This window comes from Trypanosoma brucei, chromosome 10, assembly GCF_000210295.1.
Source record: "Trypanosoma brucei gambiense DAL972 chromosome 10, complete sequence".
In the NCBI taxonomy this organism is placed as follows: Eukaryota; Euglenozoa; class Kinetoplastea; order Trypanosomatida; family Trypanosomatidae; genus Trypanosoma; species Trypanosoma brucei.
The window spans coordinates 443,968-456,680 of record NC_026743.1 but is presented as its reverse complement, the minus strand read 5'-3'; the positions used below and the strand labels follow the sequence as shown (position 1 = coordinate 456,680).

At 49.6% G+C, this 12,713-nt stretch overlaps 4 protein-coding genes across 4 annotated transcripts; all 4 read right to left on the bottom strand.

The window, feature by feature from the left end:
- Positions 1-610: 610 nt before the first annotated feature.
- On the bottom strand, positions 611-2,554 carry TbgDal_X2320 (hypothetical protein, conserved; the record flags this gene model as incomplete). The annotated part of the gene is made up of 1 exon (XM_011779113.1): positions 611-2,554. The coding sequence occupies one exon, from the start codon at positions 2,552-2,554 to the stop codon at positions 611-613; it is 1,944 nt and encodes a 647-aa protein (XP_011777415.1).
- Positions 2,555-3,905: 1,351 nt separating this feature from the next.
- Positions 3,906-8,510, bottom strand: TbgDal_X2310 (protein kinase, putative; the record flags this gene model as incomplete). Its single annotated transcript, XM_011779112.1, has 1 exon — positions 3,906-8,510. The coding sequence occupies one exon, from the start codon at positions 8,508-8,510 to the stop codon at positions 3,906-3,908; it is 4,605 nt and encodes a 1,534-aa protein (XP_011777414.1).
- A 484-nt stretch (positions 8,511-8,994) lies between these two features.
- On the bottom strand, positions 8,995-9,294 carry TbgDal_X2300 (hypothetical protein, unlikely; the record flags this gene model as incomplete). Its single annotated transcript, XM_011779111.1, has 1 exon — positions 8,995-9,294. One exon carries the CDS (start codon positions 9,292-9,294, stop codon positions 8,995-8,997), a length of 300 nt encoding a protein of 99 aa, XP_011777413.1.
- A 937-nt stretch (positions 9,295-10,231) lies between these two features.
- TbgDal_X2290 (DNA topoisomerase IA, putative) lies at positions 10,232-12,652 on the bottom strand (the record flags this gene model as incomplete). Its single annotated transcript, XM_011779110.1, has 1 exon — positions 10,232-12,652. One exon carries the CDS (start codon positions 12,650-12,652, stop codon positions 10,232-10,234), a length of 2,421 nt encoding a protein of 806 aa, XP_011777412.1.
- Between the last annotated feature and the right edge of the window lie 61 nt (positions 12,653-12,713).

Here is a 12,713-nt window from a genome sequence, read left to right as displayed (position 1 = left end):
GACGAACCGTCACCACGGGTGATGTGAAAAGGAAGAATGTGTATGAAGAAGGAAAAACTCTTCTGAGGGTCGATTCGATAATATTAGAGACTTCATAACACATGAAACAAGCATCAACCCCTAGTGCGTGCCACACGCTTGGCACGACTGGGATCTTGAACGTGACGAGAGTCTTGTGAAATGGGTCTCTTTTCTGCTTCTCCATTACTAATTCAATGGCACGGGGACGCCCTACTGACCGGAAGTGCATCCCCGTGCCATTGAAAAGTCTGAAAATAACGACAAAGTGAAAAAGGGGTGTAGACGTGTGGTAATGACGACAGATTGGTGTAAAATACTATGCGCAATGGCATCACCCACGCTGAGGCATTTTACACAACACCGGTTATGCCAATAGATACTTTTGAGAAAAATTCGTACGGCACAGCATTTACCAACAACACATCCAGAAAACTGACACTCATGTGGGTTGCAAGTAACCGACTAAAAATAAGAAAATTTGGTGGTGATAGGTAGAAAATGAACGCTTGTACCCCTTCCCTTACCCCTTGCAATCACTCTTGCATTGAAGAAACAACTACACACATCGAGGCATCACACCTTCTTATCCCTATCCCATCTCCTTACGCCCGCGGCGCCGCTCTGGAAGCCTCACTTCCGCGCGGGAACCGCTTGCAGGAGGGGTGAAGACGTTCTTCTTCGACGTTCCCACGACAAAATCTGCCGGGCTGTCCTTCATGTCCAACAATGAGAGGTGACGTGGCTGCATATTAATCATCTCCTCCAACAGCGTAATCTCTTCTACAGTGGGACCGGGTGTCCGGGAGCGCAGTTCATCCAGTCGCTGCTGTAGTCGACGCCTCGTAAAAGGCATCACATAGCTGTCCTTCTCAAGCAGTGTAGCCCACACCTCACGCAAAGCTGACATGCGAGTATCTGGTTCTTCAGCCATGGCGGCCCCAATAAGTGACTCCTGCAGCACGATAGGCGAGACACGCTGTTCCTTTTTCTTCCAGCCTCTCAGTGTTGCGGCTACATCTTCTGGTAACTGGTGACGGAGCAAACGCATGTAAGTGGCGCGGAGGAAGTCATCCATCCTAGAATGGTCGTAGTGCTCGTCCAGAAGGCGCCGTGCCTCAAGCGCCCGAGGAGAGTACATACAACACAGCAAGAAACCGCGCCACTCCACCGCACCCCATTCAATAGACCGACCTTGGGACATGTTCCATAAGTTGAACGCCACCTCACTCCAGTCTTGATTCTGTGGGAGTGCAGTGTTTTCATCCAGCTCACCTTTACGCCGTCTAGCATCCATCAATGCAGGGCAGTTGCGCTGATGATCAGGTGTTTGCTGCCACACGTAAACATTAACGTTTCGATGGTTATACGGTTCGCCGCAGACTGGGCACGGCCTGCCACCCCCAGACCTCGAATAATAAAACATCAACCGGCTCATGTCTGGGGTCGCAATGACACACTGAGGGAGTGATGCTCGCCAGCGCATAAATAACTCGGGGACGTTCGGGTAGTTAAGTGCGCAGGCGAGCTGCATAAGTTTCGCTGTACTGCTTTCGGCAATTCCGATTCCGTACCCCTCGGCATCCTCCATAACGGCTATCATTTTTTCGACATTGTCTGCTGCGAAGTAGTAGTCAATCAATCGATACATCACGCTGAAATTTGGATGCGAGGGAATATCCTCGGATAGCATCTCTAGAAGTTCTTCCACAACGGCATCACACTGCAACACACACTCATCAAAGTCTACACATCTCTCACTGGTTATCACCCACTCCACGACCACACCATCACGCTTGGAGAAGTTCTCGGGGAAAACTGACCGGTAAATGTTCTGGCGGTCAAAGAAACTCACAATCATGGTGAGAAGAAACACTATACGAGTGTACAAAACGTGGTCAAAGACAAGGCGGTCCTCCCTGCATATGCGAACAAGTTCACGTATGTGTGATATGCCCTCCGTCACAAGCAAAGGTGAGCGTCCTTCTGTTTGAAAATGATTCGAGAGCCATTGCTTTATTAGCGTGAACCCCTCAGCTGCGAACGTCCTTGTCAGCAGAAACCCTAAACGACGGAACCTATCCACACATTCAAACCACTCATGTAAACACTGCGTGCGGGGTGCACCGGCAGTCAACGCCTGTAACACCGCTACGCGATAACCGTGGCCATTCAAAACATCGTAACACAGTGGGTTACGATACACAACCGTTTCCAAAATGTGACGCACCTCCTTCGCATTTTTACACCCCTTCAGTAATTCCTTGACATCATCGGAACCAGTGAGTGGAACGGTGTCACGCAAGAGAGACAGGACAGCAGTCATACTGTCCTCAGTCCGTTGCTTCTGATGAGGGGGCGATTCCTCCTCCTCCCTTTCAAAAGCGTTGTCAGAAAACAAGGAGCCCGATCCGCTGAGTCGCTTAGGGGAGAGATGCAAACTCCTACCAGCTGAGAAAAGAAGCATCCTACGACATGCTGCGCCGAGGTACGGTGAGGCCGCAGTTGTGAGTAAGCAAGTGGCTGCAGGGCGCATTACGCCCCTTTTCTCCTTTCTTCCTTATTTCGTTACCACTCTCACTTTTGCTTTCACCCTATTGCACACACGGCTGCACAAGTTTTGCATGGAGAGGGGTCAGTGAAGAGATCAGAAAAAAGGAGGGGAATTGAGGGGAGAATCGTACATCCGAAGGCAACAAAAAAAAAAAGTAGAAGGCAAAAAAGAGGAAGGGGGTGAGGAATGCAAAACAGCAGTTCGTTAGAGGCGTTTCACACACATACAATCCCAGAGGCTTTCTCCTCCTTCCCTACCTCCTCTCCGGTAGCATTTTATTCTTTGCAGCAAAGTTCCCCTGTCCGCTGTAAAACGACTACGAGGAATTTGAGCAAAAAAGAAAAGAAAGGGGAAAAGTAAAAAAGTGAAGAGAAGAGAAGACAAGGCGAAAGCCAAAAAAAAAAAAAAACAGGATAAATCGATGGAACCACAGATGCCAACCAACTAGGCTCTGCTGTATCAAATGACCCATTTCAAACTCGGGCCCAGACCTCCCTCCTCAACTTTTGCTCCACAAAAGCGGTCAGGATTGGGGTCTAACACTGCACAAATCGCCCACATCTGGAATATAATGGACAATAATCAGACGAAGAAACTATATAGGAATAACACATATAAACATACACGTAAGTAATATATATATATATATATATATATTATATGAAAAGGGAAAAAACTTCAACATTAGGCCGGACGACGTCCCGACATGGTTTAAAGCGTAACATCTAACGCTCCACAGAGGAAAAAAAAATCACTGCTCCGCTTAATACGCTTGAAGGAGCAACACAAAAGTAAAGCAAACATAGCATGGAAGCCACGGCAATTGTAAAAGGTCGGTGCCTTCGCCTTCTCACCCATCTTTCCTTCTGGTTAGCTGGTGTCCCGCGTCACCTCACCTTACCTCTACCATACCTTTCTTTTCATATATATATATATATATCCGTTATCCACTACCTCAACTACACCAGTGTTTTGTTGTCTACACTGTTTAAAACACACTTTTGCTCATCTTCATCCTCAATCCTCTCACTGCTGTACAACTTCTCTCTCCTTTTTTGCTCTATCACCTCCAATCACCGTGCTCGAAACCCAACGGATACATATCTTCCTGAAGATCGCAACGGTCCTACATATATATACCCAACTACCGACGTTTTTCTCACACTAAGAAAAGGGAGGTCCTTTCATGGTGTAGGTAAAATAAACGATATTTTCCACACATGCACAAACTCAAACTCTCGTCATCCCGCATTTCCCTTCAATGCCTTCCATCACATTGACATGGTAACAAATAACCCAGCGGCTCTGCACGGCAGCATATTTATTACCGCTTCTAAAGGGAAAAAACGGGAAGTGCCAACAGCTGCTGCGCCGACAAACGCTCATTCGGGTCACTTTTCAAGCAAATCTGCACAAACTCCAAACAGAACTCGTCGAGGTCGTCTGGTATGATAGGCTTTGCGGAGGCTGACCCAATATGATAGACGAGAACCTGTGGTGGCATTCGAAGAAAATGGTCTGCATAGGGGAGACCGCCCGTAAGGAGCTGTAGAAACATAATACCACAGCTCCAAATGTCGCTCTGCTCCACAGGCTTCCCTCGTGCTGCCTCTGGGGCCAAGTAGACGGGGGTGCCCTGAATCTGCAGGCCATTCCCTTCCATTTCCCTGCGAACCACTTCACTCAGAAAGGCCGACGCACCAAAGTCGGATATCTTACACGTGCCACCAAGCGTGAGAAGGACATTTTGAGGCTTTACATCACGGTGGATGATACCATTAGAATGAAGTTTGTGCAAGCCACGCAACACGTCTCGAATGAATAGGCAAGCCGTTGCAGGCGGAATGCTGCCAAATGCGTCCAACATCCCCTTAAGAGAGCCTGCCATCATACATTCCATTATGATTATAATCAAGTTACTCTGAAAAGCATAAGAAATGAACTGCACGACGTGGCCGCTTTTCACTTTCTGCATGGCAACCACCTCCGTCTCAACCTTGGACACTTCTTCCTCTCCAGAAGGCATGGGAAGAAACTTTATAGCAGTCATACGACCACTGTTTACGTCCATGCCTAGATACACGCAGCCAAACGATCCTTTGCCAAGGATGCGTGAGCTGCGCAGGTATGTAATGCCATTCTTGGCGACTATTTTCTTCGGTAGAGTGTACGTCGCCATGAGAGAACCCCCTGGATCAACTACAGAAAAAGAGTGGGCATCCTCCATGCTGTCGCTAGTAAGTGACACGCATGACTCTGCACACCTATTGTAACTACGCCTGCGACCCTCAGCAATGATAGACGGACGACAATTTGTAAATGAGAAACGACGCCGCTCGTCACCAACCCCAAGCTCAACATCCCCATAATTTTCTTCATCTGCGCAAGTTTTGGTTTGGGGGTTGGTGGATTTCATGGCGTCAAAAGAGCCCGCATTCCGCCCTGCAACGTTCAATGCGGACGCCCCCTCAGCCTCAGGGGTGCCAAATTCACCTCCCGGCACCGTGCTGGGACGGCCTTTACCCAACGTATCTCGCAACGAAGTGGTCGGCCGGCCAAGGGATCTCTCTAACCCACTCTCAAGATTACCCGAATGAGCGTCCGTTAACAAGCACATACTTGACATTCGGCGGTTCACACCGTCTGCTTCGCGAGCCGGTGATGGGGATCCTGTCCCCATATCTGCCTCCTTCACTGCGGAAAAAGCTAAACCCGATTCTTTGGAGCCAGTTCTCCGTGATGCGAGCACGTTGTCATGTAGCTCCTGTCGGAATTTCATTGCATCGCAATCAAAACTCGATTTGTGTGCCATCACACTGGGTGGGATATCGCCGCAGAGAACAGTACCTCCCCTAGAAGAAAGAGCCAAGAAATCATTACTTCCTTCAACGCTCTCCGTAACTTCGTAAATTCGCCAAGTGGGAAAACGACGGTAATACGGCAGTGGCAAATCCTTCTCATGGTGCATGTAGTATTTACAGAGTTGCTCAATCCGCCACAGGAGACGTAACTCTGTCTTGGAAAAGCTTCTTTTCATCTTTTCGATGCCAGCCAGAGCCAAGCCAAATTCGTGGTTTCGAAAGTTGAAAAACACACGTGCATGCTCCTCCGCAAAAGCTGATGGGCCCCGGGGCATTCCTTTTGTCATCGGTAGTTGTCGCTCCTTGCTTAACTCATACAGTGTAATTGGGGGATCGTCCTCATGATATTTTATTACGTCCACCATAATACACTCGTAGTGGGAAGAAAGCGACTCCTTGACTGGTTCAGAGATCAGAACGTCAAAAACCGTTAGCGACGCGGCCAACTCGCTGAACACGATCGCCTGCCGTGGGACAGAACCAAACACGGTTGTGAAAGCCTCCGCACGATCCTCCACAACGCCACACACAAATGGACCTTGGTGGAGCACGATGCCCACACGGAATCCAGCGCGGCGATAGGCTTCTAGTCGATCCAATATTCTAAGAGCGCAAGCCGCCGCCCGTATGGCGTGGTCAGCGCAACCATCGAAAGCATTCCATGCAGCAGAAATACATTCGCCACTACGTTGAAACAGCTCACCTCGGTACTGCCGAACACTGCGCAGAAGAAGTGCCATAATGTGGCGGTGTTGCTCAACAGCAAGCCCAAAATCGGTGAAATACGCTGTCTCCACTGCGGGAAGGTGCACAGTAAGAATAGTTGCATTTTCCACAAGGATCATGCCACGGTTGACCGGTTCCCTGCCGTCCGCAGCGCCTGAAAGCGCGGCTGCCCGTCCTGATTCAACAGCAATATCCGTTGCTTGTAAGTCCCCCACCTCACACAGAGGTTGTATTCTGTTGAGCGACGTAACCGACTGAGACCCCTGGCACATTCGTTTGCTAATGCTCGATTTGACATCCGCAACAGTAGCGGCACAAACGAACGCCCCTACGTTCGCCTTGTCATCTACAGCATCATCGTCATCATTGTGCCTCCCCTCGGCGACTTCCACCGCCGCCTCCCCATCCGTGTCAGCGGAGCATATTTTATCCTTCACATCTAGCAAGTTCTTTACTTGCTTCTCCAAGATATGCTGGGGCACGTACTTCTTGTTCAATCGAAAACATAGAGCAAGTATTTGAAATGTATTCACTAGTGCACGGAGATCCCCGAGCCAGATCTTACGCCAACCATGCACGGTGTGGTCCCACTCTTTGCGTCGTTCCGTCCCCCCGGCAGCAGAAAAAATAAGGGATTTAAGGTAACTAACGGGGGCATCTATGCTGATGTAGGCGAAGCACAACATTACCATAAACAGAACTGCACCGGTGTAACCAACCACCATCGCAGTTGTCAATAGACCATCCAGACCACGGTATGATGACGAACCGTAAGTAACAAGCCATACACTGCTGGGGTTATCTTTCCCGCAGGTGTTGGAGGTACCATCTACGCAAAATGTACTGCACATCACCAGAGGGGGGGTGACACTGAAAAAACCTCCACCCGCCAGACGGGGAACTGGAGCTGGAAAGTGTGCCACATCTTCTCCCACAGTTGTGTTGGCTAAACCCCCTGGCAGGAGTCGCCCCACGCTGTGCCATGTGTGTGTGTCCCCCGACGAACACCATTCTTCGAATAATAGAAGAACTTCATCATCATGAGGGTTATTCTGTGGGTTGGCGTCTTCAAGCCATTGGGCATTGTTGTACAAACTGACGGTGAGCCTTGAAGAGGAAAAGCTAGGCAACAAAATGGCAACCAACGGGCTTATCCCCGTCGTAAAGTCGTCGACTAGAGAGTGACCCAGCAACATCAGGCCTGTGATGTCTCTTCGTAGAATCACTACGAACACATCGGCTTCGGGGCCGTACTTTTCGGTCACAATGAGCAAGTCAGATCGATATCTCGATATGCGCGGCGTAGGGGATGTTGGATCACTGAGACGCATAGTGGATGGAAGCGCTATATCAGTCTGATCCCCTGCAGAGCAGTTGTGCGTCCACGTAAGTGACGCGTTTACACCACTGTATGTGGCAAGGACTACTGGTGCACCTCGGAGAAAAGAACACACTGAATCTAGTGCTGCGCGCTTTTCTGCAACCTTAGATGAGGCCCTAGCTACTTCAGAAACCTGTGGCATCCTCCTTATATCATAGTACATATCCTTTAACCGGCTGAGTGTCAACCTGGTCGACAATTTTATGACATCCTTCCTTGGCTCAGCCACTTTGACATTCAACAGCAACTCAGTTCCCACCACCATCGATATGAGCACGAGCATGAAAGGTAACAGCAAGCCACACAGCAACCACGTTAGCTTAATACCACGAGCCTTCGAAGCGTCACACAGCAACTGTTGCAGCGCAGCGTCCCGCTGTGAATCGGGTTGTTCCCAGCCTGGTTCAGTTTCCTCCGTTATCACGATCCTGTTATCCCGTGGTGCATCGACTTCCCACACGCAAACACTGTGGACACTAAGCGGGCTTCTTAACTCTTCATGGTTTAACCGTTGCTGCTGCTCAGGCTGCGGTTTTGTGTGATTTCGAGGAGCACCAAACACACTTGCCATTTCCTCTTGGCAATCATCCCTTGACTCTTCATGCGGAAGGCGATCAAGAAGTTCAATACCGCGCATGAACCGAGAACCGTGCGTCTCCGCGAACACTTGTGAATCCCTGGTGGAGCACACGCTCGGCTCGGCCAGGTGGATTTCTACGCCACATGCGCCAAAGCCGGATGTCGCTTGCCTCCTCGATGAGTCTCCGTTCGATACAACAGGACAAGGCTGACCCAACAGGTTGGGAGAAAAGCACCTTTCAACGTTCGGCCTATTGTTCACGTCCACATCGAAACTGTCGTTAGGAGGTTTGTCCGACACAAGGGTTGATGCGGTCGTCTCCAAGACTGGAGGCTGTGCAGCACTAAGAGGATCGTATGCGTCAACATGGCGAACAAACTCTTGCTTCATATCAATACAACTACAAACTCACAGTGAATCTCAAGACAGCAGCCCCGCTAAGTGTTTAAGTAACACGCTAACGGCACAGCCTCACAGGTACAACTCGTCCCTTCCCGTCCACCGTCCCCTCTTCGTCTCCACGTTAACCCCTCTTTCCTACTTGCGTAAATGAGCAACGGCCTCTACTAGCCGTTATCAAAAAAAAAAAAAATGCCACTCGAGGGAACAGACGTATGGCACTCTCAGACACGACAAGGCACTCCAAGCACGCCAAGTAGTCTGCCACCGAGCGGCTGCAATCACGATGGTTCTGGCGGTGCCAAAAGCGCAACCGCCCCTCGTTTGTCCCGTGAAGCGATATAGAAGTATATGCGAGAATGTGTATAGGTACACTATACCACCCTTCCCGGCCACGACTGTCCGAACCGATAATAATAATTTTTAAAAAAATAAAACTCTTCTTGATCCTTTTCTTCTTTTTACAACCCTCTCTTCACGTACTTTTCCCACGGTCCACTAGGCCAGAAGGTTGAACTGGAGTCAACCAGAGAATGAGACAGATATAGGATGTTGTTGCAGAACGCAACTTCAGAGCTATGAGATAGACAAAGAGAAGTAAACGGATGGACATTTCTTCGTGAAACAAACTGGCGGTTATCACCTGCAGAAAGAAAAACAGTGAGGACGAGATCGACCAAATAATTAAGAAATAATATGGGCAGGGAGCTAAAAAAAAACGGCGCACACCGTTCGCTCTTCCATCTAAATGTGTAATACCACGTCTCATGGCCATGCTGATGGTGGTAAGAATAACAACGATGCAAAGGTAGCACTCAGATGGCAATTTAAAGAAAAAAAAAGGCGCCAGAAAACGAAAACGGTGCTTCGGAACACTCACACGCTATGAGAAGGGAAGAACCCGGTGCATCTATACGTGAAAAAAGGAAGTGTGGCGGCCGCAAAAATAATTTATGATAAAGGCTCTTTTTGCGCCCTCGTGCATGTATATGAGCCTGCCTATATAAATAAATATATATGTACATGCATGTATACGTGTATGTACCCTCTGGCACCGACATCCTCTATTGTACCCCATTGGGAGTACGCAGAAACACATACGCATTGTTACCAGTAAATCTAACAAAAATGTAAAGACTGAAGAACGAAAGAAAATAATCACGAATACGCAAATGGCCCCTTCCGGACAACATACTGGCGACAAAAAGGCAGCACACCCCGTGCCGCTGTCTCCCCCTGTTTCCGAAGAAAATATGCAGTGTCTCCGATGTCGCTGGTAAACGGAGGCTGCAGCAGCGCCTCGTCTACACACGGCACGCACCTCCTCCTTCCCATCACTCGTGTTAATTTATATAATTTTTACCCCATCTTAGAAATCATTTCGATTGGTGTTGATGCTGTCGGCCCCTTTTCCCCGATCCCCCTCTCCCTCCCCTTCTGCCTGAAACTCAAACAGTAATGGGGGAAAATAGAGTGAAGGGATGGCAAATGCCCCTCGTCCACACGGCACGCACATGAGGCGTGTACAATGTGGGGGAGGGGGTGTAGGGGGGAGATGGGAAAACAAAAAAGGGAGGGAAGGAAACAAACCATCCGTTTAAGCACGTGCTCGTTTTGGAAACACAAGCAAAGATGAATGTTTTATCTCTTTTTTGCTCTATGGATATATCGCTCCGAGATCATGCGGCATTGGGTCAGATGCTTTCCACTGATCACCCACCGCCCGCAACACCCCTCGACGTGCCGGCGCCACCTCTACGACTGCGTGGAGCATCAACAGTCTGCGACGGAGCAGGTGAGCCATTAACCTGCGACGGTGGAAAATTGTGTCGAAGATATTCATTCAAGTTTCGCTGCAACGTGGAGAAGTTGTTGTATGTTTTGGGAAGTGTTACCAAATCCGTGGAAGCAAGCGTTACTTTTCTTCTGGCTGCAACTACGCTCTCCTCAAACTCTGCATCCCCTATTCCAGAGCCTCCCTCCTGATCACGCTTCAGTCGCATCGAGCGCTCGATAATGCGGGCCCGCTGAGTGCACGCAGCCTCCGACACGTAGTTGAGGAATGTTGAAAGGAACATAGACAACACGTAGTCTGCCTGAGAAATCTTTGTGGAGCGCAGGAAAGCCGGTCGCTTATTGGGGTGGGGTTTGGCGACTGTATCAAGTTGCTTCTCAAAAGATGCTGTGAAACCAAGATCAACTATGGACGGGAATGTCGATTTGGCCGTTTCCACAAGCATCCTTCCCACCGGCGTCGTTTCACAGCGGCCCTTTGCATTCACCTGAATGTAACCGCGGGCTAAGAGTGTCTTGACTATTAAGGGATACGTGCTGGGTCTTCCTACACCATTCCTCTTCAGTTCCTCAATGAGCGTCCCTTCCGAGTGTGGCATTGGGGGAACCGGGCGATTCTCACGTATAGTCGGAGAACGTAGCTCGAACAGGTGCTGCTGGTTCGGCGAGTTCAGCACGCGTCGGAGGTTTAAGATAGCATAAAATTCCTCCTGGGACAGCGAACACATGGTGGGAGCGCCCTCATCACCCGCATCGGCACCCTCCTCAGCGCCGACATGAAGAGACAAGTTTCCCGAGTCTCCCTTATGAAAGGCGCGCGTCCATCCCGGTTCCACTACCCGCTTGCCACCTAACGTGAGAGTCAATTTCTCTCCGCTACCGCTAACAAATTTAACGTCTGCCACAATCTTCTCAACGACCTGTGGGATCATGAAAGCTGCCAGAGTCTGTCTACGGACAAGTTCATACACTGCCCTCGTTTCTGGGGAAAGTGACAGTGAATCCCCCTGAACGTTGATGTTTGTTGGTCGGATTGCCTCATGAGCATCCTCGACATTTCCCACCGGGGTCCCCGAGTTTTTCCCCCTTTTTGCAGTCTTTTTTTTGGTTTGTTTTTTCCCCCTTTTACCATCCCCACCTGAGGCTGGTCGGTCCTCAAGACGATACAGAAGTTCCTTGCCGAAATTCTTCTTCACGGCATTGTAAATATCCTTCAATGCACTCTCATCTATCCGCGTACTGTCCGTCCTGGGGTACGTAATATGACCCAGCTGAAACAGATCCTGAAGGTAACCGCTGACCATCTCACTGCTTAACTTCATCTGTCGGTTCAACTTTGTGATTGCCGCCGCCATCGTAAGCGGCTGCGGCGGCGGAACCTTTGACGGGGTGACAATTGGATCGTGTGGAATGCTGAAACTTTGGCAGCCGTCTAGCTTCCAGTGCTCCAAGCAGTTATTAGCCTCCGCTGCCGTATTCCATTGTGACGGTGCCCCTCGGCGGTCTGAATGAATGTCCACAACCTGGGAAAAGGTTGTGCCATGCGGAACTGGAAACTGGCACGTCGCCTCAACTACAAACGTTGATTTGTTCCTCTCCAAGAAAGCGCTAATCTTATCCTCACGCTCATTGATGAGAATCAGTGCGGGTGTTTGTACACGGCCAATTGAACGCATCTGCGAATTGGCCGCGCGAACCACGGAACTACCTAAGAAGCCAAAAAAACGATCCATTACGTGACGTGTCTCCGCGGCACTTGCGAGGTCGTAATCACATATATTCAAACTCCGCTCTTTCATAGCTTTACGAATACCATCCTCCGTAATGCTGTGCATGTACGCCCGTGAAAAGGGAACCTTCAGTTTCGGATACAGTCGCTTTATCGTCTGAAGGGCATGGACAGCGATTAGCTCACCTTCACGATCAGGGTCCGTTGCAAGAATAATTTCAGACACATTCTCTACCTTCCCCTCGATGTAGCGCTCAAGTGTTTCCTGGATACGGCGGCCTGGTAACGGTTCCCACTCGAGAGTGTACTCTGCAAGGGTACCGCTAGAGGGGAATGCCTCCCCATCATATTCTTGCGGTTTTCCCCCTGCACTCGATGGGGGTAGGGGATGTGTTATCCAGGTAATTTCCTTCAGAGCCATGAAGTGGCCGGTCGTTGCCATTGCCACTGCTTTCTCAGCACCTATTCCTACGCACTTGAGGTGCCCCTGCTTGAACGACCAGTCGGGAATCACCTTTGGATTGCTCAGAAGCCCCTCAATCTTAATGACTTTGTTGGGGGACTCCACAATAACAAGTTTCTCCAGTGATGTAACTGTTTGCCGAAACATTTTCCCGATTATCTCTATACGTGGCCTACAATGCCAGCTTGTAAACTAATTAATTGACTAG